The 26,539-nt window shown below is 42.2% G+C and overlaps 2 protein-coding genes across 2 annotated transcripts in view; one reads left to right on the plus strand and one right to left on the minus strand.

Annotated features, from left to right (window-relative positions):
• nbas (NBAS subunit of NRZ tethering complex) overlaps nt 1-26,539 on the minus strand; it is a 256,843-nt gene that overhangs the window by 107,390 nt on the left and 122,914 nt on the right. Inside the window, exons 29-34 of the mRNA XM_080743924.1 lie at nt 26,079-26,181; nt 21,613-21,690; nt 16,883-17,037; nt 12,408-12,520; nt 10,421-10,534; nt 6,129-6,242 (exon numbers count right to left, since the gene is read on the minus strand). Of these exons, the coding sequence (XP_080600050.1) occupies nt 6,129-6,242; nt 10,421-10,534; nt 12,408-12,520; nt 16,883-17,037; nt 21,613-21,690; nt 26,079-26,181 (677 nt within the window). The remainder of the gene's footprint in view (nt 1-6,128; nt 6,243-10,420; nt 10,535-12,407; nt 12,521-16,882; nt 17,038-21,612; nt 21,691-26,078; nt 26,182-26,539) is intronic.
• LOC308300286 (E3 ubiquitin-protein ligase TRIM35-like) lies at nt 2,604-4,822 on the plus strand (the record flags this gene model as incomplete). Its single annotated transcript, XM_080744105.1, has 2 exons — nt 2,604-4,056; nt 4,803-4,822. 2 exons carry the CDS (start codon nt 2,604-2,606, stop codon nt 4,820-4,822), a joined length of 1,473 nt encoding a protein of 490 aa, XP_080600231.1.

Below are 26,539 nucleotides of genomic sequence, written 5' to 3' on the forward strand. Positions count from 1 at the left end.
TCGCCGTTACAGTAATATATTACTTTTCCCGAGATATCCTGTGAATGGCACTACACATACTCGAGTACATTTCGCGAGACATCTCGGGAATGGCACTAGATGAGTTAAAGGAGTAGTTCACCCCCAACATGACTTTTTTTTTTATTGATTCTACTCATTTCTATTTTTTTCTACTCATACCATGGAGACTAGAGTTCAATAATATTTTTTTTGGTTTTTGTCACATTCCTAAGACAACAATTTGATTAGAGTAAATTTACCCCCATTGATTCCGGATGGGGACCCGTTTCGAAACGGGTCCCGAACGAATGGGGGTACATTTATTGCTATCACATTTTTGTCTTAGGAATGCGACAAAAAACTAAAAATATTATTGAACTCTAGTCTCCATGGCGTGACTAATCAATGGGAAAAAAAGTCATTTTGGGGGTGAACTACTCCTTTAAAAAGGAAAAAAAAAGTCTTCTAAATCCTAGTCTGGGATCACTTTACGTCAGTTTTAACCCAAAATAATTCCCCTGCGCTCAAGGACATACTTTTAGGGCCTACCTAATAAACTCCTTGATGCGGCGTAGTTTTGCTTTTGAAAATGTTGTTTGGGATATGCATCTTTTATTCCAACTCGTAGCGACTGGCAAGACTACACTAGGCTATTCGAGCATTTGAATAGGGATTGGGGAAACAAAAGGGGAGAGAACCAAAACAAAGCGACGCCACTTCTTCGGCTTGTCGTTTCCGCCTAGACCGGATCAAACCGCCCGTTGTTAACGATCACCAGGCTAGGTTATCTAAATCCTAACAGTTTTCTGAAAAACCTATATTTCTCTGTCAGTGGTTCTCAAACTTTTTCATATCAAGGACCCCCTAGAATTATATGTATTTGATATGTATTGTTGTTTGCATTTTCGATCGAAAAACGCATATTTAATGACATCATAAACTCATCCCCTCCCCTTTTACCATTCACCCAACACTGTGGGTGTAGCTAACTTCAGCTGGGTCACCAACCCACCTGGCAACCAGGCATACTTAATGAACTGGTGGGTGTGGCCACATAAAAACTATATTTTAACTCTTTCTGTACACATCTTCCTCCTAGTATAATCCTAATACCTGATCATCATGTTTTAAGGAGGAAGAAATCATGGCACCCCATCTTTAAATATATCATCGACTTGTGTTAAACACTAATCATTACTAGAGCTGGGATGCGATTAAAATTTTTAATCTAATTAATTACAGGTTCTGTGATTAATTAATCGCAATTAATTGCATTTTTATCGCACATCGATATTTGACCTGAGAAGCTTTTTTTTTCAAGTAAAACACATTTTGTTGTACGAGTGCGTCAATGAGTGAGTTTTTTAAATCTATATTTCGCATCCACTGGGCCAAGCAAAGCGCTCTGATCGGCTACTTCTTCCTTTGCGTTTGTTGTCTCCTCTTGGTTGGTGCATCGCTATGATCGGTATGCCCGAAACTGAAGGTTCTGTGGTGCAAAAACTAAGTGCGATTAAAATGAGTTAATTTTTTTAATCGCGTTAATTTTCTGTAATTAATTAATCGCAATTAATCAGTTAAAGTCCCAGCCTTAATCATTACATTTATGATTTAAAGGTGCTTTTCAAGTAGTTATATTTTTAATTTTTTTCTAAATCAACACTGGTCCACTGTGCCTGTATGTATGATCATGCATTGTATTGTATTCTATGTCTTGTTGATGAATTGAGTACAATGGAGTTGATGAATTGAGTACAATGGGAACTTCAACCACTTTTTCTAGTCACATGTTCAAATACTGGATTGAGTGGATTCTGATTGGTTTAAAACAGTGGTAAATAGGCCAACAACCTTGAGTTGGCTCATGGACCCCGCCCACTGAAACAATTAATGATTGTGACTAAAGATACTTGCAAGTTACAACTGTGTTTTCTTTCATTTATATGGAAAAAGTGGTAGAAAAGCAATTTACCATTCGAGGTTGTGGGTTGTTGGCTGATTTACCACTGTTTCAGGGTTGTGCCACGAGCCACAGGCCGCATGGTAAATGGCTTACTTTTAGCAGAGTTCTTTTGTTGTATTATTATTATTATTATATTTGTATTACTATTCTACTGCCATACTGGTGTGGTTCAGCACCTCCTCCAACGCTGACAGTTGGCGAGTGAAAGGGTTAATAAAAACCTGTGCAGAGCACATTGAAGTCAAAGTCCACTCGGAAACAATACATGAGCAAACTTTGAAACAATTTATGGCCTTGCCGCGGCCCTGCCCCTTGACTGAACATAAATCATGACACGGAGAGATTGTTACCCTTACTTTCCTCACCGACGACACGATCGACACAAACACGGAGAGACGGACGATAAGATTGACCTTCACATCAAACACAACTTCCAGTGAGGAGGACAGACTGTCTTTCCACAGCTACAGGAGGGAATACTGACCCAGACCACTGGAACCTGCTGCTGAATGGACTGTAACAACAACCACCATTCACACTGAGAGTTAACTTCAGGGAACATTCTAGAGGAGGAAGTGTTACCACCACTGACTGACTTCCTGTATTGAGCAGAGTGTTTGTAGCTTCACTCAGAGACTAAATGGCTTCCACGTCGTCTCTTCCAGAAGAGGATTATTCCTGTCCTGTGTGTCATGACATCTTTAAAGATCCTGTTCTCCTGTCATGTAGCCACAGCTTCTGTAATGCTTGTCTGCAGCAATGGTGGAGACAGAAGGGAATAAAGCAATGTCCAGTTTGTATGGAAATACATCCAACAGATCATCTACCCCGTAACCTGGCTCTGAAGAACGTGTGTGAGGCTTTCATACAAGAGAGACAGAGAGCTGCAAAACGTAAGAGAACTTCATCAGGGTCTGAGGATCTCTGCAGTCTGCATGCTGAGAAATTCAAACTGTTCTGTCTGGAATGTCAACAGCCAGTATGTGTTGTGTGTCGAGATTCTAAAAAACACACCAAGCACAGTTTCAGACCCATCGATGAAGCTGCTCAGGATCACAAGGAGGAAGTCCAGAAATCACTGAAGCCTTTACAGAAGAAACTGAAGGTCTTTAATAAAGCTAAAAAGAAAAGTGCCCGCACAGCTAAACATGTTAAGGTCCAGGCCCGGCACACAGAGACACAGATTAAGGAAGAGTTTAAGAAGATGCACCAGTTTCTAGAAGAGGAAGAGGAGGCCAGCATCATTGCACTGAGGGAGGACGAGCAGCAGAAGAGTCAGATGATGAAGGAGAAGATTGAGGGTCTGAACAGAGACACATTAACCCTTTCAAACAACATCAGAGCCATAGAGGAGGGGCTGAGAGCTGAACACATCTCATTCCTGCAGAACTACAAGACCACAATGGAAAGAGTCCAGTTCACACTGCAGGACCCACAGCTGGTCTCAGGAGCACTGATAGACGTGACCAAACACCTTAAGAACCTGACCTTCAGAGTCTGGAACAAGATGAAGGACATTGTCTCCTACACTCCTGTCATTCTGGACCCCAACACTGCCCATCGACGCTTCACCCTGTCTGATGATCTGACCAGTGTGAGAGGTGGAGAGAGACAGCAGCTTCCTGACAACCCAGAGAGGTTTGATCACTACTGGTATGTCCTGGGTTCTGAGGGCTTTAACTCAGGGATTCACAGCTGGGATGTTGAGGTTGGAGACAATGCAGACTGGGATGTGGGTGTGTTAGGAGGAGAGTCTTACCAGAGGAAGGGAGACAGAGAGGGTCAACTCTGGAGCATAAGGTTATCTAAAGGTAAATACACAGCTGGCTCCAGACCAGGGTCAGACACTGATCTGAAGCAGAATCCTCAGAGGATCAGAGTCCTGAAGCAGAAACCTCAGAGGATCAGAGTCCAGCTGGACTGGAATGAAGGAAAGCTGTCATTCTCTGATCCTGATACTAACACACACATACACACCTTCACACACACTTTCACTGAAACACTCTTCCCATACATCTTCAGTGGTCATACTGTCCCTCTGAAGATGTTACCGGGAAAGATCAGTGTAACTGTGGATGAAGTAGTTAGACGTGGTGATGATGATGATGATGATGATGATGACGACACCTCATCATCACCACCACCATCATCATCATATTGTCTCAGCCCTATAGTAGATCTGTCCTTTGACTCTGATGTCGAGATCTCTGTTGAGGCATTTTAGGGGAACATTAACTCTGTTGTAAGGTTTGTGTATAGTGTATAACTGTCTATTACCAATAATAGCAGTAATGCTAACAAAAAAACAATGGAAATGGTTATAATTATAATTTTAATGATGGTTGGCTAGTTAGTGTCGATAATGAGGTTCAGGGTATGAATTTAAATATCACAATCAAACATTGGGAACTTGGGATCCAGTTATGATGATAATACTTTGGGAGATTAAAACACAGCTCGTCATGGATTAAAACTATTCCTGTAGGTTTTGTGATGATTGGACAAGCGTTCATTTTTATATAGTCTAATTTCTTTTGTATTTGTAGCTTTACTACAATATATAAGAATAATATAACAATGTTGATACTTCCTTGAGGTACAGGTAAAAAAAAAGGAAAGAACATTTACCCTACTCATCAAAATGAATGATTTACAGACTGATTGCCTTCTTGCAGTATAAAAGACATGATTAGTACAGTCAAAGGGACAGATAAGGAGAAGCCAGGGGAAAGTTCATCATATACATGTAAGACAGTGAGTCAACCTGGTAGGGTTGTCTTTAACTGTACTTTGACGCTCCCTGAACTGTGACGTTGAATGTTTGTTTTTTTCTGAATAGTCGCTGGCTCTGATGTGTAATAGAACTGTTTTATGGTATAGTTACTGTGTGTGTGTGTGTGTGTGCGTGCGTGCGTGCGTGCGTAAAAAAAATATATCATGCATCTACAGTGAGCATGTACTGTACAAACATTCCAGTGTTAACCCAGACATATTTACATCTTTGACAACTAATACAACCCTAGCCTCATTAAATACCAACCATTGCTAAGGCCAACTTAATACTATGCAACCACAGGGCCTAAATGATGACTTCTCCGACAAACCCTTCTTATAGTGTACATCTGGAGTTTATGATTTTTTTTTTTTCTTTCTCAAGGTTCCCCTGAGATTCCTTCATGTATTCTAAATTCTAATCACGACACAATGTACAAAAGAGAAGAAAACTATGCTTGTTTTTCTTTTTCTGTGACTTGATACTCATAACTTGGTACTGTTAATTCTGAACTGCCATGGTATATGCTGATACTCAGAATGTAAATGATTAAGCTAGTACCTCCCCCCTACACAGGTGGGGATGATTATTTGTATCCTATTTAAATGGATTCACACTGAATTGTATCACTTTTTTTAAAACTTGCTCTGAAGAAGGCTTCACGCCGAAACGCGTCAGCGTTCAGAATAAAATGGAACTTAATATCTGAGCCCGTCTTGTATTTTCATTCTGGTGTGCTGCTTTTTCCACTCTTGTGGATCCTTGAATACTGCTAAATGCCATCTCAGAGCCGGTTTATAGGTGCAGACTATTTGTCTTATATTTGGCAGCCTAGGACATATCTAACTGGTTGTTAGAGGGTTTCAACAACTTGGTATGTCCAAAAAGGAGGCAAAAAAGCAAGTTAAGTATTATGCTGTGTCTGCCATAATTGACAGCCGCCACATATGGCGGAGACGCTGTTACTTATACCAGTGGTTCTAAACCTTTTCAGGCCGCGACCCCCAAAATAATCATATTTTAACTGGGGACCCCCCCACCCTGAAGAGCACCCGTCCCTACATGCTCACAACGGGGGGTTGTGAGCATGTAGATCTGCTATTTTCACAATTTCTGCCTCTAATATTTGACAATTTGTCCAATGTTTAATTTGTCATTTTAGAGGTATTAAAAAGACCTTAAATTGTCACTTTAGAAATGTGCAGATACCTTCTGTACACTTACACTTTGTGTTGGTTTGTTTACAGTTGAGTGAGAAAACAATGTTTCACATGAAGCTAGTCATCTGGGGACCCCCCAAAATAATTTGGGGACCCCCCTGGGGGTACCGACCCACAGGTTGAGAACCACTGACTTATACCCATAAATTACTGTGCGTGTGTGTGTGTGTACCTGCAGACATCAGGTCCTGACAGTGGATGAAAGACTCTTTGAAGTCCAGACACTGCAGAGCCTGCTCTGCTAGCAGGGTCAACACCTGCCCTTTACGCTTCACCTCCTCATCTCCTGCACACGCACACGCACACACACAAACACACACACACACACACACACACACACACACACACACACACACACACACACACACACACACACACACACACACACGTGAGATATAAGTGACAGAAACTACAAGACAACATACCTGTACATCAAACACTGATGTACAGGTATGTGCAGTTGTGTTTTTTTAGCTTGAGTACCCCTTCCCCTGATTTCTGAATATAACTAGTGGTGTATATAATGCTATGATATGAGGAATGTGTCTGCTCCTTCTGATTCAATTGAAGTTAATTATTACTATCCGGGAGGGAGTGGAGGAAGTTGCTCAGGATAGGGAACTCTGGAAGTCTCAGTTGGAAATGTTACCCCCACTACACGATTCCGGAGAAGCGGTTGAAGATGGATGGATGGATGGATGGATGGATGGATGAATAATATTATCATGATTTGTACCCAATAAAGTACCTCCGCGTACCCCTAGGGCAGGGGTTGTCAAAGTGGGTGACGGGGCACCCTGGGGTGCAGCGAGATCATTTTATATATTTGGAATTTATTTGGACACTTGAAGAAATATTTAGTATAATTTTAACTGTAAAGCAAAGCCCTGCTTCATCATACAAGACTGTCGCACAAAACTAGTGAAAACAGCCGATTCGCGTGCTTGTAGATCTGCTGTTTTCACTAGTTTATTACATTTTATAGATGATAAATACAAAACGAACGGTTTTGGACATACAAGGTTTCCACCCGACAATGACGATATGCTATAAATATAAGGTGCTGGGAGTGAAAATTATAATGTAGGGGTGCCTCGGATTAAAACAAATATATATATATTTATGGGGTGCCCTGAGACAAAAAAAGTTTGGGAACCCCTGCCCTAGGGGTCCGCATACTCCCATTTGAGAAACTCTGCTGTACAGATTCTTAGCATCATTAGACACGAGGAGGTTCCTCGGACATGAATAACAAATAAACAATCCAAACATATGTCTGCAAATTATGTCAAACTATTCATGTGGTGATGACTCCTTCATACAGGTCCATGAGTTGATTCACAGTGGAAGAAAACAACAACAGCATTATTTAGAAACAAATTGGTCACCTTATTGATGTGTGTGGTGTGGATGTATTCATGACATAAACTGCAGTTTAAATAAATACCAAATCCCCCAATAAACTAGTAATCCATCATCTGTAGCAGCACATAATACTCAGACTGGGCAAATATTTACGGTATATTATTAATGTCCATCAACAATTGTAAATAGTAAATAAGTAGTAAATAGACCTACAACAGGGTTCCCCAATTAGTTTTCCCCAAGGGCTGAATTATGTCTAGAGTACCAAGCCGAGGGCCTCAACATTGCAGGGGGCGACGGTGGCGTTCCCGCTACTCCAGCGACAGTTCAGATATCGTTGTTGTCGGGTGAAAATCTTGTATGTCCAAAACCGTTCGTTTCGCATTTACGGTATCATTTTAAAAATGATTTAAACTAGTGAAAACAGCCGATCTATAAGCATACAACGCCTCGCACCGTGAGGCGTTGTGTGCTTGTAGATCTACTGTTTTCACTACTTTTGTGCGACGGCCTTGTATGATGAAGCAGGGCTTTACTTTGTGAAAGAACGTACACATTTGGAGATACGAGGTTTCCACCCGACAATGATGATATACTAGTGTTGTTGCTGCTTTTATACCACCATTATTACTGGGTTTGGTGGGGGCCAGACGGTAGCCCCCCGCGGGCCGCAAATGGCCCACGGCCGCCTATTGGGGAACCCTGACCTACAGTATATTGTACATAGCGTGCGTCCAGTGTATGCTGCCATATCCTCTCCCCCAAATGTTCCCATGTCTGCATCATGTTTAACTGAGTTATTTATTGACAAGGGAATGAATATGTTTCTTTGTTTTTGTTTGATTGAGAGCAGGGCCTTTGATGTGAGACAGAGATAAATTAACTAACAGAAGACAACAAGATCGCAACAGATACAGAGCCCGAAACTACTGAACAGATGCGCGCGTGTGTGTGTGCGTGTGTGTGTTTGCGTGTTAGTGCGTGCATGCATGCATGCGTGGTGCGTGCATGCGTGTGTGTGTGTATGTGCGCGCATCAAGAGTCTGTCAAGCATTTTTGAAAACCCAAATGAACTCTCATCTTTGCTCGGAGGACAAACTGCAGGGTGAAAAGTGAATGTGGGAAAAGATAAAAAATCAACAAAGTTACCTGAAAGGTTAGACCGTGTAACAGGAAACAACACGATGTTGAACATTTTCCCACGGTTTTCTAAGGTATTTTGCATGATAATTTATTTATCACTTCCAGGGTTGTATTTTTATTGTCTTAAGTCTCAGCTCTTATGCCTTAACAATTTTGCTGCCATTTTAAACATTGACATTGTCCTTACCTTTTAACGTGGGCACGCGCACGCATCGTGCACAATCTGTGCGCGACTCATCTAGTAGACGTGTAGACTCGGTGACAGCTTTCGAATAAAAAAAAAAACATTGAAATAGACAGCTGTGCGCTATGGTAACACGTGGACATGTTCGCGCACAAAACGCACGATATGTGCGGGGATCATAATCCAGGCGTGTAGAGACTGGATCAAAGTTTCCAAACGCAAAAATCGGATTGAAAAACGAGCTTTCCATCGCCGAGTAGCTTCCTCTTCTGTTACAATGTAAACCAATGGAGGCGGGACTATGGCCCAGGCTCAGACCGGATACGGAAAGCTAGATCCGGTCCAGACAGGCAATACGACCGGATACAGTTAGGAGGCGGGCCTAAAGAGCCAAAATCAGCGTAAATCAGCGATAATACTTTTAATCCTTTCATAATGATTAAAGCTAATTACATTTCCGGGATCGATGGGCATGGCACCGCGGTCAGCGGGAAATCTCCGGTTTCTACGGGGATCACAGAGTATGAGTTAACTTAAAGGCCTGTCCATACTGTCTACGATCACCCAACTTTTCGTCTGAGAGTTCCGGCTTTCTGACGTGCAGCTTTCCGAACTCTCATTCGGGGTAATGCTTTTCAGAAGTTGCAAGTGACGTAATTGTGTTGTTGAACCGGAACCGTTCTGACGAAAGGTTAGGTGGTCGGAGACAGTATGGACAGGCCTTTACAGTTAACAGTAACTTTACAGTTTAGTTATTTAGCAGACGCTTTTAATCCAAAGCGACTTACAATAAGCAGATAAAACATCACAATAATAAACAAGATAATATGTCAGTACATCAACAGCAATATAACAAATGCAAATGAATATCTATCTAGGAAACAATATAATCAGTCAAGGAAATAAAAGTACTAAAAAACCTAATCTTGTGCTTTAACTCATACTCTGCGATTCCCGTAGCAACCGTTGATTTCCCGCTGTACCACGCTGCGATGCCCGTCGTTCCCGGAAATTTAATTAGCTTTAATCATTATGAAACAATTAAAAGTATGATCGCTGTATATGGCCGTTTCTGAGTCTTAGGCCCGCCCCCTAACTGTATCCTGCCGTATTTCCGGTTCTGACCGTATCTAGGTTTCCGTATCCTGTCCAAGGCCCAATCGTAGCTTCCGTCCCATATGTTTGCATTGTAAACAGAGAAAGGAGCAGCACGTTCATTTCATCATCTTTTTTTTTTTATTTGATAGCTTTTCGATTCTTGTGCCCGCCTGGCATATGATCCGCGCACATATCGTCTGCTATGTGCACGTGTTACCATAGCGCACAACTGGCCGTTTCCAATGTTTTCTTATGTAACACCGGCGGCTACCGCAGGGGTAACAGCCTGGCAACGGATTTGTCTATTCCAATGGATTTTTTTTTTATTCGAAAGCTGTCATCTTGTCTACCGGTCTACTACATGATTCGCGCACAGATCATGCACTATGCGTGCACGTGCCCACGTTAAAAGGTAAGGACAATTTGGCAGCTGCTTACTACAGCTATGTTCAAAATGGCAGCAATATTGTTAAGTTAAAGCATACGATCTGGTACAAGACAATCAAAATGGAGCCCCCCGAGTTAGAACATGAGTATGAATGAATGGACCATTGTAAAGCTCTTTGAGTTCGCAACTTGCTTAATAATATAAATGTATGTGTGTGTGTGTGTGTGTGTGTGTGTGTGTGTGTGTGTGTGTGTGTGTGTGTGTGTGTGTGTACATATGCATGTACCTGCCACGCGCAGCAGTGCAGCCAGATTGAGCAGGGTAGCAGACTGCTTGTAGGCTGTAGGAGACTGAGAGATGCACTGCTCTACCACCGACACACGGTTAGACCTCAGACGCACTGGGAGGGATGGAGGGAGGGAAGGAGAGAGAGAGAGAGAGAGAGAGAGAGAGAGAGAGAGAGAGAGAGAGAGAGAGAGAGACTTGTTTACAATATACAGCAGGGGTCTTCAACGTTTTCAGGCCAAGGACCCCTTAGTTGAGAGAGAGATGAAGCAGGGACCCCCACAACCTGTTCATAGATTCCATATAGTTTCATTGTTTGACAGAATAATCATTAGTGTGTTTTGCATTCATGTCAATTTGTGTTTTCAGATATTTAACCACTTGGACCGTCAATACATAATAAACTTGACGTTTCACTCTGTACTTAGTCTGCTCGTTTTCTCCTCTACACCAAAGCTCACAACGCCTCGCGCTGCGAGGCTATTTTAGGCTTAAGTTCTCAGAATAGGGTTCAAGTGGATAATATAAAATAGGAGAAAAAAAGTTTCTATCAAACAAAGATTTGGGGGACCCCCTGTAGTAACTCTGAGGACCCCCTAGGGGTCCCGGACCCCCTGTTGAAGACCCCTGATATACAGTATACTGTATGTATCAACATATCTGTCATATGTCGTGATTTATCCCAGAATAAATCCGTCTTGGCTGTTAAGTGTTTAGCCAAGAAGGAAATAGCAAGACATGGCAATTTCGGTTTACTTCCCATATCCATGTGACGTAGGTGGAAGCAGTTTTGGAGTCTATTCATTTCCAATGGCAGAGTGAACGTGAACACAGCTTCTGAACCATTCTGTAGCTCCACGGTCACTGAACTACGGTTAATATTGGATCTATCGTCACAAGCCACACAATATTCCCACAATGTTCATAATAAATACATTTTTTCGTTTCTTTTTTTCAGAGATACAAAAAAAAAAAAAAATCAACGTTATTATCGCCCCTTTTCTGTCCCAGCAACACACTCTCGTGGGATCTAGAACCAGTAAACAGGACGTTAACGAGATTTGCCGTCAGACACCGGTGCCCACTTAGGAGGCTATTTGTAGGATTTGTGTACCATGTCGCCCTCTAGTGGCTCCAACCAGGTTGCACTATCTTGGTATATTAATAAACATCTTGGCTGTTACCCTGCAGTATCCTCAGGATCCAGGCATTTCATTCAAGACAGAAAAGCCTGGGCAAAGCCCCCAGTAACTGTGGTACAGCCAATCAGGCGAGTCTGTGTGTATACAAACACATTCCCTCCCTCCCCCTCCGCTCTATGACAGGCATCAAACAGGTCGTTGTCTTTGATGCTTTCATTGATAAGACAGATCACTCTTGACACTTTTATGGCCCAATCAATTACCTCAGTGCACAACCCCTTTGAAGTTCAAAGGGAGCAGTTAACACATTGGCTGCGTAAATTGCCAAAAGGACGTCTGGAAACGTCTTTATATCAAAATTGGCGTTCCTGGCGTTTCTACCAATAAATAATAATCAATATTAAAATGTTATCGCCAGATTAGCAAAAAAACACTACATTACCCATAAGCCTCAGTGGCGTTCGCTGATGACGCGCGCTGGTGACGCATGACGCACGCAGAGCGCTGGTAAACAGAGCTCATTGTAGCTCCATGTTATGTGAACGGGGGCTGCCCCGCAATGATGTCTTGATGGAGCGACGCGATCACACATTGAATTGGATTATACAAGACCACGTTAACGTTATGATGTGGGACCATCACCCGAGCCGATGTATGCACGCACGTCGCACGTCGCACGCACACGCGGCCCGGTGAGTTCCATTAACCCTATGATGGCATCCTATGTGTTAAGAGCTCTGGCCAGCTGCTGAAAAAAACAGAGGTCGGTGAACAAATGCTATTGATCTCAGCGGCTCGTATCCCCGCCCTTCTGGGTGATAGAACGTCCGCGCTCGGCCAGCCTACCTTGCAGTGGCAGGATGTTGACACTGAAGTCCTCCAGCAGAGAGAGGGCGCTGATGAGATCCAGTTCCTCCTGGATGGCTGGAGGACGATCTGTGATGAGCTGGAGACACGCCCTGATGTACACGCGCGCACGCGCGCACACACACACACACGCACACGCGCACACACACACACACACACACACACACACACACACACACACACACACACACACACACACACCACATTAATAACACACAAACAGAATATACAATAGAGTAGTGACTCAAATTGAAACTAATGTAAATTTTAATTGTACACACTTTATTTGTAAGTTATATGCAGTGCTTAACACAGACCACAAATACAAAATGATACAACGCAAGACAACAGTTTAGCTACTTTCTACATAATGACAAGTTGACAAAAAAAGATCCCTCCAAATATAGCAGGTTCAGTTGGTGACGTAAATACATCAGAGTGTTGAAAATGTGACTTTATGGGGACATAATGACTACAAAGTAACTTTATTATAGAGACATAATTAATAACCACATTACACTATCACCACCACCTGGCTGTAGCGTGCACGTGCACACGTGTGTGTGTGTGTGTGTGTGTGTGTGTGTGTGTGTGTGTGTGTGTGTGTGTGTGTGTGTGTGTGTGTGTGTGTGTGTGTGTGTTTGCATGACGGATTATGAAAACCAGGCCATCAATGCACCGTCTGGTTGTAACTCTCTGAACTGTGTGTGCGTGCGCGCGCGTGTGTGTGTGTGCGTGTGTTGTACACCTATCAGGAAGTGGGACAGTAATTGGGTCATCAGTCATTTATACTAACCAATAGAGATGTCCCTTCACTCCCCCCCCCCTCACCCCCCCACCAACCAGACACACAAAGACAGCAACATCTATCTCCCATCCCACTGTGTGTGTGTGTGTGTGTGTGTGTGTGTGTGTGTGTGTGTGTGTGTGTGTAGTGTGTGTGTGTGTGTGTGTGTGTGTGTGTGTGTGTGTGTGTGTGTGTGTGTGTGTGTGTGTGTGTGTGTGTGTGTGTGTGTGTGTGTGCGTGCGCGCGTGTGTGTGTGTGTGTGTGCTTAATGTCTCCATGTCCTTTGGACAAAAATAACTGTCCCACAGACACAGATATTTTACCCTGTGTACTACATATGACACGCGCACACGCACACGTGCACACTCACACACACGCACGAAGCAGAGTTTAGTCAAGGACAAACAGAGAGTCAGAGAAAAACACAGGATTCCCTCCAAGCTGAGATACCAGGCTTTCTATGTTATGAAGAGAAACATGCACGATTGTTAGACATGAAATCCCAATAGTTAAACTAACTTTTACGTAGAAAAAATAAGTGTGGGCTCGCCGAAAGCGAGCACACGCATGTTATCTTCATTATTTCTTTATGTATCAGTCAAGTTCTCCTGAGACAGTACAACGGCAGGGCCCTTAGCCAATGAGGTGCAGCCAAAGGGTAGATCTTTGTGCCCATAACATGGTGTTACATGTGAGCCCACACTGTTTCGTAGGAACAGTATTTTTACAGTATTTTTACAGATCTTTCTTTGAAAACAAGATGGTGAGAGCACACATTCCCTGTATTGTTGCAACATGTGGTCGCAACAATATATCAACGTCTCTAACCCTACCTAAACACCGATGTCAGACTTATGGGCAGTCCCGAGACCAACTGGACTAAAAATAATAATAATAAAAAATAAAAAAAAAATATATATATATATATATATATATATATATATATATATATATATATATATATATATATATATACTGTACTGTACATGAGCTGACAGACCTGTCCACTGTACCAAGACATCACAGACACATACTTCCCACAGATGAATAATGACAAAACACTGTCATATCTGCTGTCTCAAATACAACAATGTGCAAACACAGCAGCAGGGAGATGTGAGAGCTGTTGTGACAGGAGAAGGATGTCTGTCTAATGTGTGTGTTCTAATGAACACAACCACCTTAACCCATTTAGGCCTAGGATTATTGAATGCTTTAACCAGTGAAAAATAGCAGATAACAAGCTCACAGCGCTGTGAGCTTGTATATCTGCTATTTTTGAAAAAGCCATGAAAATGTGTGCACATCTTTGAACATATGTCTTTTTAAAGCGAACTTTTGTAACTCACATTTTGCTTCTGGGGGGTCCCTGGAACTAAATATTTTGAAATGGGGGTCCGTGGCCGAATACATATCATTTTGGGGGTCCATAACATGAAAATGTTTGAGAACCACTGACATAGTAGTCTCTCAAGAACAGACTAACTGAGCTCCATTTACGTGAAAAGGACCTTTTCTTTGACGATGGCTAGCCAGATTGCTGACATAGAAACATGGGTTTTTCAAAAAATCTTAGAAGGATTCAAAAGACACTTATAGAATCGGGTCAAAATTCAAATGTTCACAATTTTTCAAAAATAGCAGATTTACAAGCTTGCAGCGCGGCACTCGGTGCCGCTTTGTGAGCTTGTATATCTGCTATTTTTCAATAGTTAAAGCATAAAATAATAATACACTATAATATGTACACCTTCTGAATGGGTTAAGGACTACAAATCAGTGTGTGTATTCCAGCACAGAGTGATCTCTGTACATGGACATAAACAGAGCGACTGTTCTTCCACCCAGGTGGAAGAACACATTGCTGCATGTCTGGCCGAGATCTCACAGTGGATGTCAGCCCACCACCTCAAGCTGAACCCGGACAAGACAGAGCTTTTCTTCTTCCCAGCTAAGTCTTGCCCCATGCAAGATCTCACTATTTCCATAGATAATGCATTGGTGACTTTGGTTCCAACTGCTAGAAACCTTGGTGTGATCCTGGACAGCCAGCTATCATTCAAGGCACACATTGCATCAGTCACCCGGTCCTGTAGGTTCACACTCTATAAAATCTGTAGAATTAGACCCTTCCTCACCCAGGAGTCAGCCCAGCTACTCATCCAGACATCTGTCATATATTAACTTGACTATTGTAACTCTCTCCTCACTGGCCTCCCGGCATGTGCATTTAAAATGCCGCGGCACGACTGGTCTTCAACCAGCCAAAATTCTCACATGTCTCCCCCCTTCTCCGCTCCCTCAACTGGCTCCCGGTTGCGGCCCGCACTGAATATAAACACTGATGCTGACCTTCAAGCAGACAAAGGTACAGCTCCTCCATACCTCCAAAACCTGATCAACCCCTACACCCCCACCGTTCACTTATATCAGCCAACACAGGGATGCTGACAGAACCCTCGCTAAAAACTCCATGAAAGAATTCCACTCGTCCTAGACAATGTGCCCTCCTGGCCCCCAAACTGTGGAATAACCTCCCTGTAGCACTTCTAGAACTACAGACTCACTCCCTAGCTTCCTCCGTGGACTGAAGATGCACCTCTTCAGACTCCACCTAAACCCATAGCACTACTGTAACACTCATTGACCATTTATGAAGCTAGTTAGCATTTTTTAGGTTTTAGAAACGCTTTTTTGCATGGTCTACCTATGTTATTGTTTTTTCTAGACTGATATTCCTCTGCATTTGTTATATTGTTGTTGATGTACTGAAATATTATCTTGCTTGTTATATTGATGTATTACCTGCTTATTGTAAGTGGCTTTGGATTAAAAGCTAAAATGCCTAAACTGTAAACTGACTGTCTTTAAATACATTTGAAATGCTGCTGTCATTTGTTTGAAAGGTTTCTCCCCGGCTAACCTTTCCTCTGTGGATGAATAACAAACACAGGATGAAGAGACAGTAGAGAGCCATAAAAGAGATGAATCACTTCACTTTTATGATCAGACAAGAACCTGAGAGAGAGAGAGAGAGAGAGAGAGAGAGAGAGAGAGAGAGAGAGAGAGAGAGAGAGAGATGGGGGAGAGAGAGAGTGTATTTTGTATTGACTAAGTGTTGTGTTGTGAATGTGTGTGTGTGTGTGTGTGTGTGTGTGTGTGTGTGTGTGTGTGTGTGTGTGTGTGTGTGTGTGTGTTTGTGTGTGTATGTGTGTATGTGTGTATGTGTGTGTGTGTGTGGGTGTGTGTGTGTGTGTGTGTGCGCGTGTGTGCACGTGTGTGTGCGTGTGTGTGCGTGTGTGCGCGCTCGCATAACTCAGGTAAAGGGCAACAGGTTCAAAGGTCATTGTCCCACACGTCATCATATTGACGTCTGTGAGCCTTGTTTGGTTATTGATTGCTTGTGTCTGTCTGTCTCTCTCTGTGTGTGTGTGTGTGTGTGTGTGTGTGTGTGTGTGTGTGTGTGTGTGTGTGTGTGTGTGTGTGTGTGTGTGTGTGTGTGTGTGTGTGTGTGTTGGCTATTGATTGCTTGTGTCTGTCTGTCTGTCTGTCTGTCTGTCTGTCTGTCTGTCTGTCTGTCTGTCTGTCTGTCTGTCTGTCTGTCTGTATGAGAGAGAGAGAGAGAGAGAAAGAGAGAAAGAGAGAGAGAGAGAGAGAGAGCCCCCACCTGGCCAGGTCCATGCAGGGGTCGGTCAGTGTGGTGGAGGAGTTGAAGTATTCCCTGGCAGCAGCCAGCACCAGCTCCACACTCCTGTCATAGTTCACCCTGAGAGCCTGGGCCTTACCCCGGAAGGACAGGCTGACCGGGACGTCCTGGCTGACCTGGGGACAGCAAGGACACGTTAGAACTTGTCAATAACATGTTACAGTACATCCTGACTGATCTGGGAACAGTAATGTAACGTTTAGTAAGGCTGTCATAGACATGGTACTGATGGAAACAACACCCGTAATGCATGTGGCTGCAATGTGGACACCGATTCATACAGGGTGTGTATGCAAGGCTGCTTCTAATCTTATTTAGGCCTAGAATTATTGAATGCTTTAACCAGTGAAAAATAGCAGATATACAAGCTCACAGCGAGCTTGTAGATCTGCTATTTTTGAAAAAGTCGTGAACATGTGTGCAAATCTTTGAATATATGGATTTTCAAAGCGAACGTGTGCAACCTGGAACTAAATATTTTGAGATGGGGGTCCGTGGCCAAATAAATATAATCCTTCACATGAAAAGGTTTGAGAACCACTGACATAGTAGTCTCTCAAGAACAGACTAACTGAGCTCCAGTTAAGTGAAAAGGACCTTTTCTTTGATGATGGCTGGCCAGATTGCCGACATAGAAACATAGGTTTTTCAAAAAACCTTAGAAGGATTCAAAAGACACTTATAGAATCGGGTCAAAATTCTTAATTTTCACAACTTTTCAAAAGTAGCAGATCTACAAGCTCGCAGCTGTGAGCTTGTATATCTGCTATTTTTCAATAGTTAAAGCATAAAATAATGATACATAATAATGTGTACCCGTTCTGAATGGGTTAAAGCTGGTATAGTAGTAAGTTCTTAAAATGGTCTTAGACAGATCTATGTGTCCCAATCTCCCTGAGAGCCAGTCATTGCAATTTTTTTCATTTTCATGTTTTCATTTCATTTGAAAGCTGGGGATCATAGCTACAAAATGGTATATTGGTTGTGGAGATTGACCCAACAGTTTTGAAGATATGGCTTATAGAATGATGCCATGCTGAAATAGTACTTTTGAGATATTCAAGTTTTAAATACATTTCTAACCTGCAATGACCTGACTCCGCCACATGGGGAGCAATCTTCAATTCAATCTTCAATTCAAAGAAGCTTTATTGGCATGAGAACACAAACGTTTACACAGTGGTGGAAAAAGTACCAACATTTTATAATAAAGTAAAGTATCAATTCTGCAATGTAGAATCACTCTGTTACAAGTAAAAGTCCAGAATAAAAAATGTACTTGAGTAAAAGTACAAAAGTATTGGTATCCAAATGTACTTAAAGTACCAAAAGTAAAAGTACAAAATGTTTGAAAATAGCAGATCTACAAGCTCACAATGCGTCGCACCGCAATGCGTTGTGAGCTTGTAGATCGTCTATTTTCAAATAGCCTTGGTATAACATAGGGCTAAAGTGGTTTATGTATGTTTTAAACTTTAGTTATTGCTCTCTAAAAAGATAATGCCACAACAGCATCTCAAGCATTATTGGGCTAAATGTAAAGACGCTACAGTGCGCCAACCGTGAAGCAGTTTAACCAATTTGCTACATACGTCTACACAAACGGTCAGATTACAAAGATAAATTGCTTAGTGAAGGCTCACAGATGTCACCATAGGGTACGCTCCAGCAGAATGTCCCGTAATGATCGTATTATTTAATGAGGAGCATTTTAATCCGATCGGTCGTCGTTTCCTTAAAAAGGTATTAATGTATCTAAGTGCAGTACACCTCGCAACCGATGGGGTCGCATGGCTGAAAAACAACAGAAAATGGCATCTGATCGGATTAAAATGCAGTTTATTAAACAATACGAAAGATACGGGTAATTCTGCTTGAGCGTACCATACTGTGACATCTGTGAGACTTCAGTAAGCACGTTATCTTTGAAATATGAAGGTTTTTGTAGACGTACGTAGCAAATAGGATTAACTGCTCAACACGAGGTTGAAGTGAATTTATTACGTGTGCAACAGGGCTAACTGTGCTAAATGTAGCATAATCAGTGTTTGTGTAACTTCAGCCAGAAGGATTATTTGACCTGATTATAAAACACAATCTACAGGCTTAACCGCCTCGCGTTGTGAGCTTGTAGAAGAGAGCAACAATAGAGTTGGGTCACGTTTCATTTGTTTATAGCCTGCAGCTAGCGCTGCAGCTAGCGCTAGCTAACGCTAGCTAGCGTTAGCCGTTAGCCACTCATAGCCAGTCAACCAGAATAGTCTACTCTAAAGTCAACTTTCCGACGGCGAGTGAACGATTGCATTCCATCCATGTTTTCTTGGCTGTCAATTTATTGTCCAAAAAAACAAACACCCTGAACGTTAGAATTAGATAGTTTAGGACGACACTGATCTATTCAATGCTAAGCTAACTCAGTGACAAAGGAAGCTTCCGCACCGGAGCTTCACAGAAGACAAACGCATACGTCACAGACGCCTCCAGGCAGGAACGGATCATTTCACCAGCGTAGAAGAAGAAACAGCGGAAGAACGGCGGAAGAATAATAAATAATAATACACAAAATCATACATTACGTGGTTAATAATTGTTCATTTGGAACACACGTGGCATTAAATTAATGGGATAAATACTGTGGGTTGCATCACTAAGTAATGGAGTCCCGATATTACCGCATTTGGCTACAAACGGCTAACAAAGGCTGGCTAGTTAGCATTTTAGCTAATATAAACTGGGAGGACTAACAGAATTATGTACCGATCTCTCACATTAATTAAAAAAAGTCTTATTTACATGCAGAGTTAAGCTCTGGCGTTTAAGTGAAATGTAGCCTAGATATTATGAGATGCTGTTGTGGCATTAAAAAAAAAGAGCAAAAAAAAAAAAAAAATCATTTTGGCTGCAGGGAATAATGACAGTCCCCGAGATGACTGGCTCTCAGGGGTGCTGGGACACATATTCTGATAGTAGTCCTTGTTACGGAATGTTTGTTCAGTAACATTATTATCCCAGTAAACAAAAGATGCATTTGCTGGGTGAGTGCTGGATGGATGGAATGTATGGATGGATATAGACCAGGGGTCTTCAATATGTCTAAACACGGACAAATGTGTCTAGATTTAGTTTTATTACACACCATTAGTGTGTTCTTATTTTGATCTCGAACTGACAGCATGTATGGCACAATGGGAGTCCACTAGCACTCAATGGCGTCAGTTCAGCTAAAGCTAGGGTATGGCAAAGAAGGGAGTCCTCGTGGAAAAGAGGCATTACATTTTGTATAACACGGTTCTATTGTGAAAATAGCAGATCTACATGCTCACAACGCCTCGCGCTGCGAGGTGAGGCATTTTCACAATGTCTGAAAAAAATAAATAAACAAGTTTTGACAGTTTTTTACACAGGTTTCTACGGTTTCTTGGGCTGGATACGGCAGCCTGGAATGGTTAACTTGGCATGTTAGTAAATGTGCTACAATTAACAATAATGAATTGCACCTGTGCAGCTGACCTGCGCAACCTGGGAATATACCATTTTGTCAAGATGGGGAGAATACAAGTGTGGAGAATCGAATTACAATACCTTGTTAAAGTGACCATTTTGTTACATTTTGCATTCGTAGTTATTTTACTGTAATTTAACAACATAATAACCAGCACAGATAGACAAAGAGACATTCATGGATTTATATTTAAAAGTAACTTTTATTTTCCCCCCTGGACCCAGGGTATGGCAGCTGCATACCCCTGCCATACCCAATTGACGCCTCTGCTAGCACTGGTGGTCTTCAAACATTATATTTTATACCACCACAACTCTGAGTGTACAAATGGAACCACATCGGTCCATTTGGTTCCATTTGGGGTGTACAAATGTAGTCCACTCATTTTGAGATGAGTTTTGTATGTCCCTTGCAAAAATTGAATTTTGACAAAATGACCCCTGATATAAATGCACTGTATAAAGTGTTCTATCTACATACCTTAGAGCAGTGCATGAGGCCTGCCAGGGCGGGTGTTCTATCTATGTACCTTAGAGCAGTGCATGAGCTAACTGCCAGGGCGGGTGTTCTATCTACGTACCTTAGAGCAGTGCATGAGCTAACTGCCAGGGCTGGTGTTCTATCTACGTACCTTTGAGCAGTGCATGAGCTAACTGCCAGGGCGGGTGTTCTATCTACGTACCTTAGAGCAGTGCATGAGGCCTGCCAGGGCGGGTGTTCTATCTACGTACCTTAGAGCAGTGCATGAGCTAACTGCCAGGGCGGGTGTTCTATCTACGTACCTTAGAGCAGTGCATGAGCTAACTGCCAGGGCGGGTGTTCTATCTACGTACCTTAGAGCAGTGCATGAGCTAACTGCCAGGGCGGGTGTTCTATCTACATACCTTAGAGCAGTGCATGAGGCCTGCCAGGGCGGGTGTTCTATCTACGTACCTTAGAGCAGTGCATGAGCTGTCCCCCCAGGGCGGGTGTTCTATCTACGTACCTTAGAGCAGTGCATGAGCTGACCGGCCAGGGCGGGTGTTCTATCTACGTACCTTAGAGCAGTGCATGAGCTAACTGCCAGGGCGGGTGTTCTATCTACGTACCTTAGAGCAGTGCATGAGCTGACCGGCCAGGGCGGGTGTTCTATCTACGTACCTTAGAGCAGTGCATGAGGCCTGCCAGGGCGGGTGTTCTATCTACGTACCTTAGAGCAGTGCATGAGCTGACCGGCCAGGCGGATGTTCTCCACTCTGCTGGAGCATAGCAGTGATTCCACAAACACCTGGAGCAGCAGAGAGGAGGCAGGATGTTACATTTAAACCAGCTCACACCGTGTTGATCTGTAAGTCTTTATTACCCGGCTTGTTTGAATGCTTGATTCTGATTGGTCAATCGCTGAAATCAGAGGTCTGATATTCCCTGATAACAGACCGTTCAGCTCTATAACACTCGGGTGACAAAAAAAAATCACTTCCACTCTGACTGCATTTATCAGTCAAATTGACAGGTAAACTCTCTCCCTTTTGGCCCAGGAGAGCAACACCTCCTCCCCTGCTGCCAGTGGGGGTTTGACCTCTCAAATGGGGAGCGCAAAAGGTGTGAAATTCTCTCCTTGCTTGCTTCTGGGAGGAAAGGAATGGGTGAGACCTGTCTTTATGACCGATAACTAACGTCAGAGTGGTATAATGGTATATTATTTCATACTTAGGAAACATTTCAGAAGGGGGAAAAAACTAGAACATATGTATTTAGGAAAAGTCATGGAAGGGGAAATTTCTGAGACCTTCACAGGGAGAGTTATTGCACTTTGCGATCTCAAAATCGGTCAAAATGACCTGTTAGTCACCCGTGTGATAACAGACCACTGCCTAATCAAAGGCTCAGAGCACCTGGTGCACTCAAGCTGCACTGCGCGAATTTTGTGCTGTAAGCAACATGTCGGCCATGTAAACAAACACACAGCGACATTTACAACTAAACGTTTCTCTCAAGAATGTTTTTTAAAAATATTTTAAGCGAGAAATAGACGACGTAGTATCATAAAATGGATTCTATCTGATCAGCACTTCCTTGGCGACCGTGTCGCGCTGGGGGGGGGGACGCCCAGCGCGACACTTGTGGAACACTTTCAGCCTTGTGTATACAAGGGAATACTTTGTTTTGTTTTTAGTTTTGAGTCAAATTATTAATTTTATTTAGTATCCTCGGGGTGTTATGAGGCTGTCGGGATTATCCCTCGACAACGACCGCGGAGCCATTCATCATCCCTTACATAACAGTGGAGTTCACATCAGTTTGATACGTCTACAGATGTGCCGTCTCAACTCTTCAGTGTCTACTGCTCTTTTCCTGGAAAGGTCCTGCAAATGCCTAATGGAGAGTATTTTTGCAGAAATCGACAAATGGCAAGAAACCACTCCATTCCCACTGAAAAGCAGAATCCACCTTCATAGGTAGATCTAAACTTCAGAGAAGTTCATACAACAGCAAAAATAGCTGATACAAGCTCAATGTTCTGCAAATCCCCTGAATACAGGGACGTGCTGGCCATTAGGAAAAGCGGGACAACTCCCGAACGGCCGGTTCATTCTCGGCCAGTCCAGGCCAGGCCGGGCCATTAGGAAAATATTTAACTGTTTGCACAAAAGTAGTGAAAACAGCAGATCTACAAGCACACAACGCCTCGCACCGCGAGGCGTTGTGTGCTTGTAGATCGGCTGTTTTCACTAGTTTAAATCATTTTTTAAATGATAAATACAAAACAAACGGTTTTGGACATACAAGGTTTCCAACCAACAACAACGAAATATAGGCCTAATTCATGTAATTGGCCCACTGGCTTGTCACTTGTCATGATCTGAAATGGCAAATATTTGAGTAGCAGCAGCGCTATAGAGAGAGATCTCTCTATAGCGTGCAATGAGGGCCTCTACAACTCTTTTTCCCGAGCTGAATCAGGGGCCCAGCATGTCCCTGCCTGAATATCTACTGTCTTGCCAATGTCAGTACGAGTGATGTTTTGAAATGGCACACCTTTAGGTCTATAACTGTAGAGTTTCATATATTTTTTGATAAATCTAACAGTAGTGCTGTGTTCTCCCTAAAGCTGCTGTGGATGACAGATGTGCAAGGTTTTATGAAGACAAGAACACAATGAAACGGGCGACGCTCACAAAATGAATTATCGCAACGGAACGACGTTTCATCATCGCTGACGTTAATTGCGCGCGAGTCAAATGAAGAAAAAGAAAGAGTCAAGCGCTTGGCAGTGTTTCATGTGCCGATTAAATGGTTTTGGGAGAGAGAGACGGAAAACATTCGCACAGCACTTTGTCTTTGTGTTCATTAAGCTTCGTTACAGAGGAGGAAATGAAGGTTGTTGCAGCGCACTGTGAAATCCTGAGAGTTCCTTAGACCAGGGGTTCCCAAACTTTTTTGTCTCAGGGCACCCCATAAATATTTTTTTGTAATCCGAGGCACCCCTACATTATAATTTTCACTCCCAGCACCTTATATTTATAGCATATCGTCAGTGTCGAATGGAAACCTTGTATGTCCAAAACCGTTCGTTTTGTATTTATCATCTATAAAATGTATTAAACTAGTGAAAACACTAGATCTACAAGCACACAACGCCTCGCGATGCGAGGCATTGTGTGCTTGTAGATCGGCTGTTTTCACTAGTTTTGTGCAACAGTCTTGAATGATGAAGCAGGGCTTTGCTTTACCAAAATACGTACACATTTGAAACTTGGAGATACGAGGTTTCTGCCCGACAGTGACGATATTTTAGTGATTATGTTGTGAGGAAAACGTTGAGATAATAGCCATTTTGGTTAGAACTGACTGAATTCTTTTTTTAATAACGTTGTACTTAAAGTAAAATCTTTTAATCAAGTGTCCAAATAAATCCCAAATATTATCAAATTATCTCGCGGCACCCCTGGACAGCCGTCACGGCACCCCAGGGTGCCCCGTCACCCATGCACTTTGAAAACCACTGCCTTAGACTCAGACAGGGTGCAAATGGAACCAGAGATGGAACGGCGAGGAGGGTCCATTTGGTTACATGTGTACAGTTCTCAGAGTTAAAGGACAACTTCCCTCATTTTCAACCAACCTGCATATTCAGTAAATGGTCCTTACTGGGGTTCAGTGTTGGGGAAGTTAAAGTTACATGTAACTGAGTTACATAACTAAGTTACATTTTGCTGTAACTTGCTGGTAACTGAGTTACATTCATATTTCTGTAACTCGTCAAGTAACTGAGATACTTGTTGGGCCATTTTTGGCTCAAGTGAGGAAGGAAGGAAGTTACAAGCAAAGTTATAGTTTTACATTTACGTTTTGTTAAGATTGACAATCACATGTCATGTAAGTATGTATAGCAACGGTGTCGCTATCACTATTCTATTCTTTTACAGTTAAGTTAGTTATACAATTGAGATATGATCAAATTGAAGATGTCATAATGTACAGTATGCTCAACAGATCACAATTTTCTTATTGTTTTAACTTTATTTTAGGAACACAGATGTTTACTAAAGAAAATTTCAAACTTTTTGAAATACAATATAAAACTCAGTTGAGAGGCATATTTCCGGCATGTGACTTTTTTTGTAGGATATTATATTTTGTTTCATGTACACCAAATGTACATTCTCAATGTAACACTGAAAAAAAAGGTAACTTGAAGTAACCCAGTTACTTTTTATATGTAACTTGAAACTTTACAAGTTACATTTCTCCAGGGGTATAACTAACTTGATCAAGTTACTGCAATGGTGAGTTGCTTGTAACTGTACAAGTTACACTTTCAAAGTAACTTCCCCAACACATGGTAAAACTAAATTCTACTCTGCCTGTGTCTCAATGGAGGGCTGTGGACACTGCGGAAACATCATCATTTTATTTACAGTACATTTTACAAATGATATTTACATTATTTTAGGGCTGGGAACTTCAATGAATTAATTACATAAAATTAACACAATTAAAACTAACAGTCAACAAACCCCAGTGCACGCAATGGGAGAAGCCGCCTATCAGACCGATTATTTGCTCAGCCCAGTGGATGGGACATTTTGATTTAAAAGCCCTATATTTATTATTAGTTTCTATTAGCTTGAATTCCCCATCGATGATGTCACTGGTAGACAAGTTTCTGAACTGTCCACAGTAGGGGTGTAACAATATAGTAACTGCATCGAAATATTGCTTTTTATCAACAAAAAAAAGTATATCAAAATGAAAACAGCTAAAAACGAATCGTATCGTTTGACTTTGTATCAAATCGATGTATGTAATGTCTATGTTCATGTCAATGTGCAGGTGTGTCCATATGTGTTCAAATATAATGTCCAATAGTTACTATATCGATTTTAAATCATTGAATCGAATATTATCGTATCGTATCGCCATTAATGAACCAATATCGTCCATGTATCGTATCGTCAACCATGTATCGTGATATGTATCGAAACGCTATTAAAATGTATCGTTACACCCCTAGTCCACAGCCCTCCTCTGAGGCACAGAGACTGAATAGACAACAATGGAACAACAACCATATCATAATGAGCATGGACTATGAGGATCGGTTGAAAAAGAAAATGGGCAAAGTTGTCCTTTAAAGGGATGAATGAAAACAGAGAAGGGTTTTAGCACCACCTGGTGGCAGGTCTCTGGCTGCAGGCATTTGTAGACATTCTGCTGCATGTCCAAGAGGTCCTGTAGGAGGGACCTCCACACGGTCTCACTGACTGGAGGGGTCCTGAACACAGAGAGAGACAGTACGGAGTTACACTGCCTGAATGCATGCGCTTCCTGATTTAGATCATGTGCACAGCGCTGCGTTTAGAACGGCCATTTCACTCACCCATAGACACGCAATGTAAACAGGAGGCATGTTATTGACTGCTGACAGTGACAGATTCGCTCTCGGTTGGACATTTTCTTCACCGCGATAAAGATCTCATGTGTGCCTGTTAGATATGATTTATGATACATAAATGTATGGTTTGTGGATGAGGCTCATTATGACCATAAAGGTTATATTATTAACTACTGTTTGAACTTACAGTATAGGTCCTTGTTACCCTGACCATGTTTTGGTTGTACTGTAGGTTCTG

The sequence above is a fragment of the Nannobrachium achirus genome (genome assembly GCF_963921795.1).
Source record: "Nannobrachium achirus genome assembly, chromosome: 16".
Classification (NCBI taxonomy): Eukaryota; Metazoa; Chordata; class Actinopteri; order Myctophiformes; family Myctophidae; genus Nannobrachium; species Nannobrachium achirus.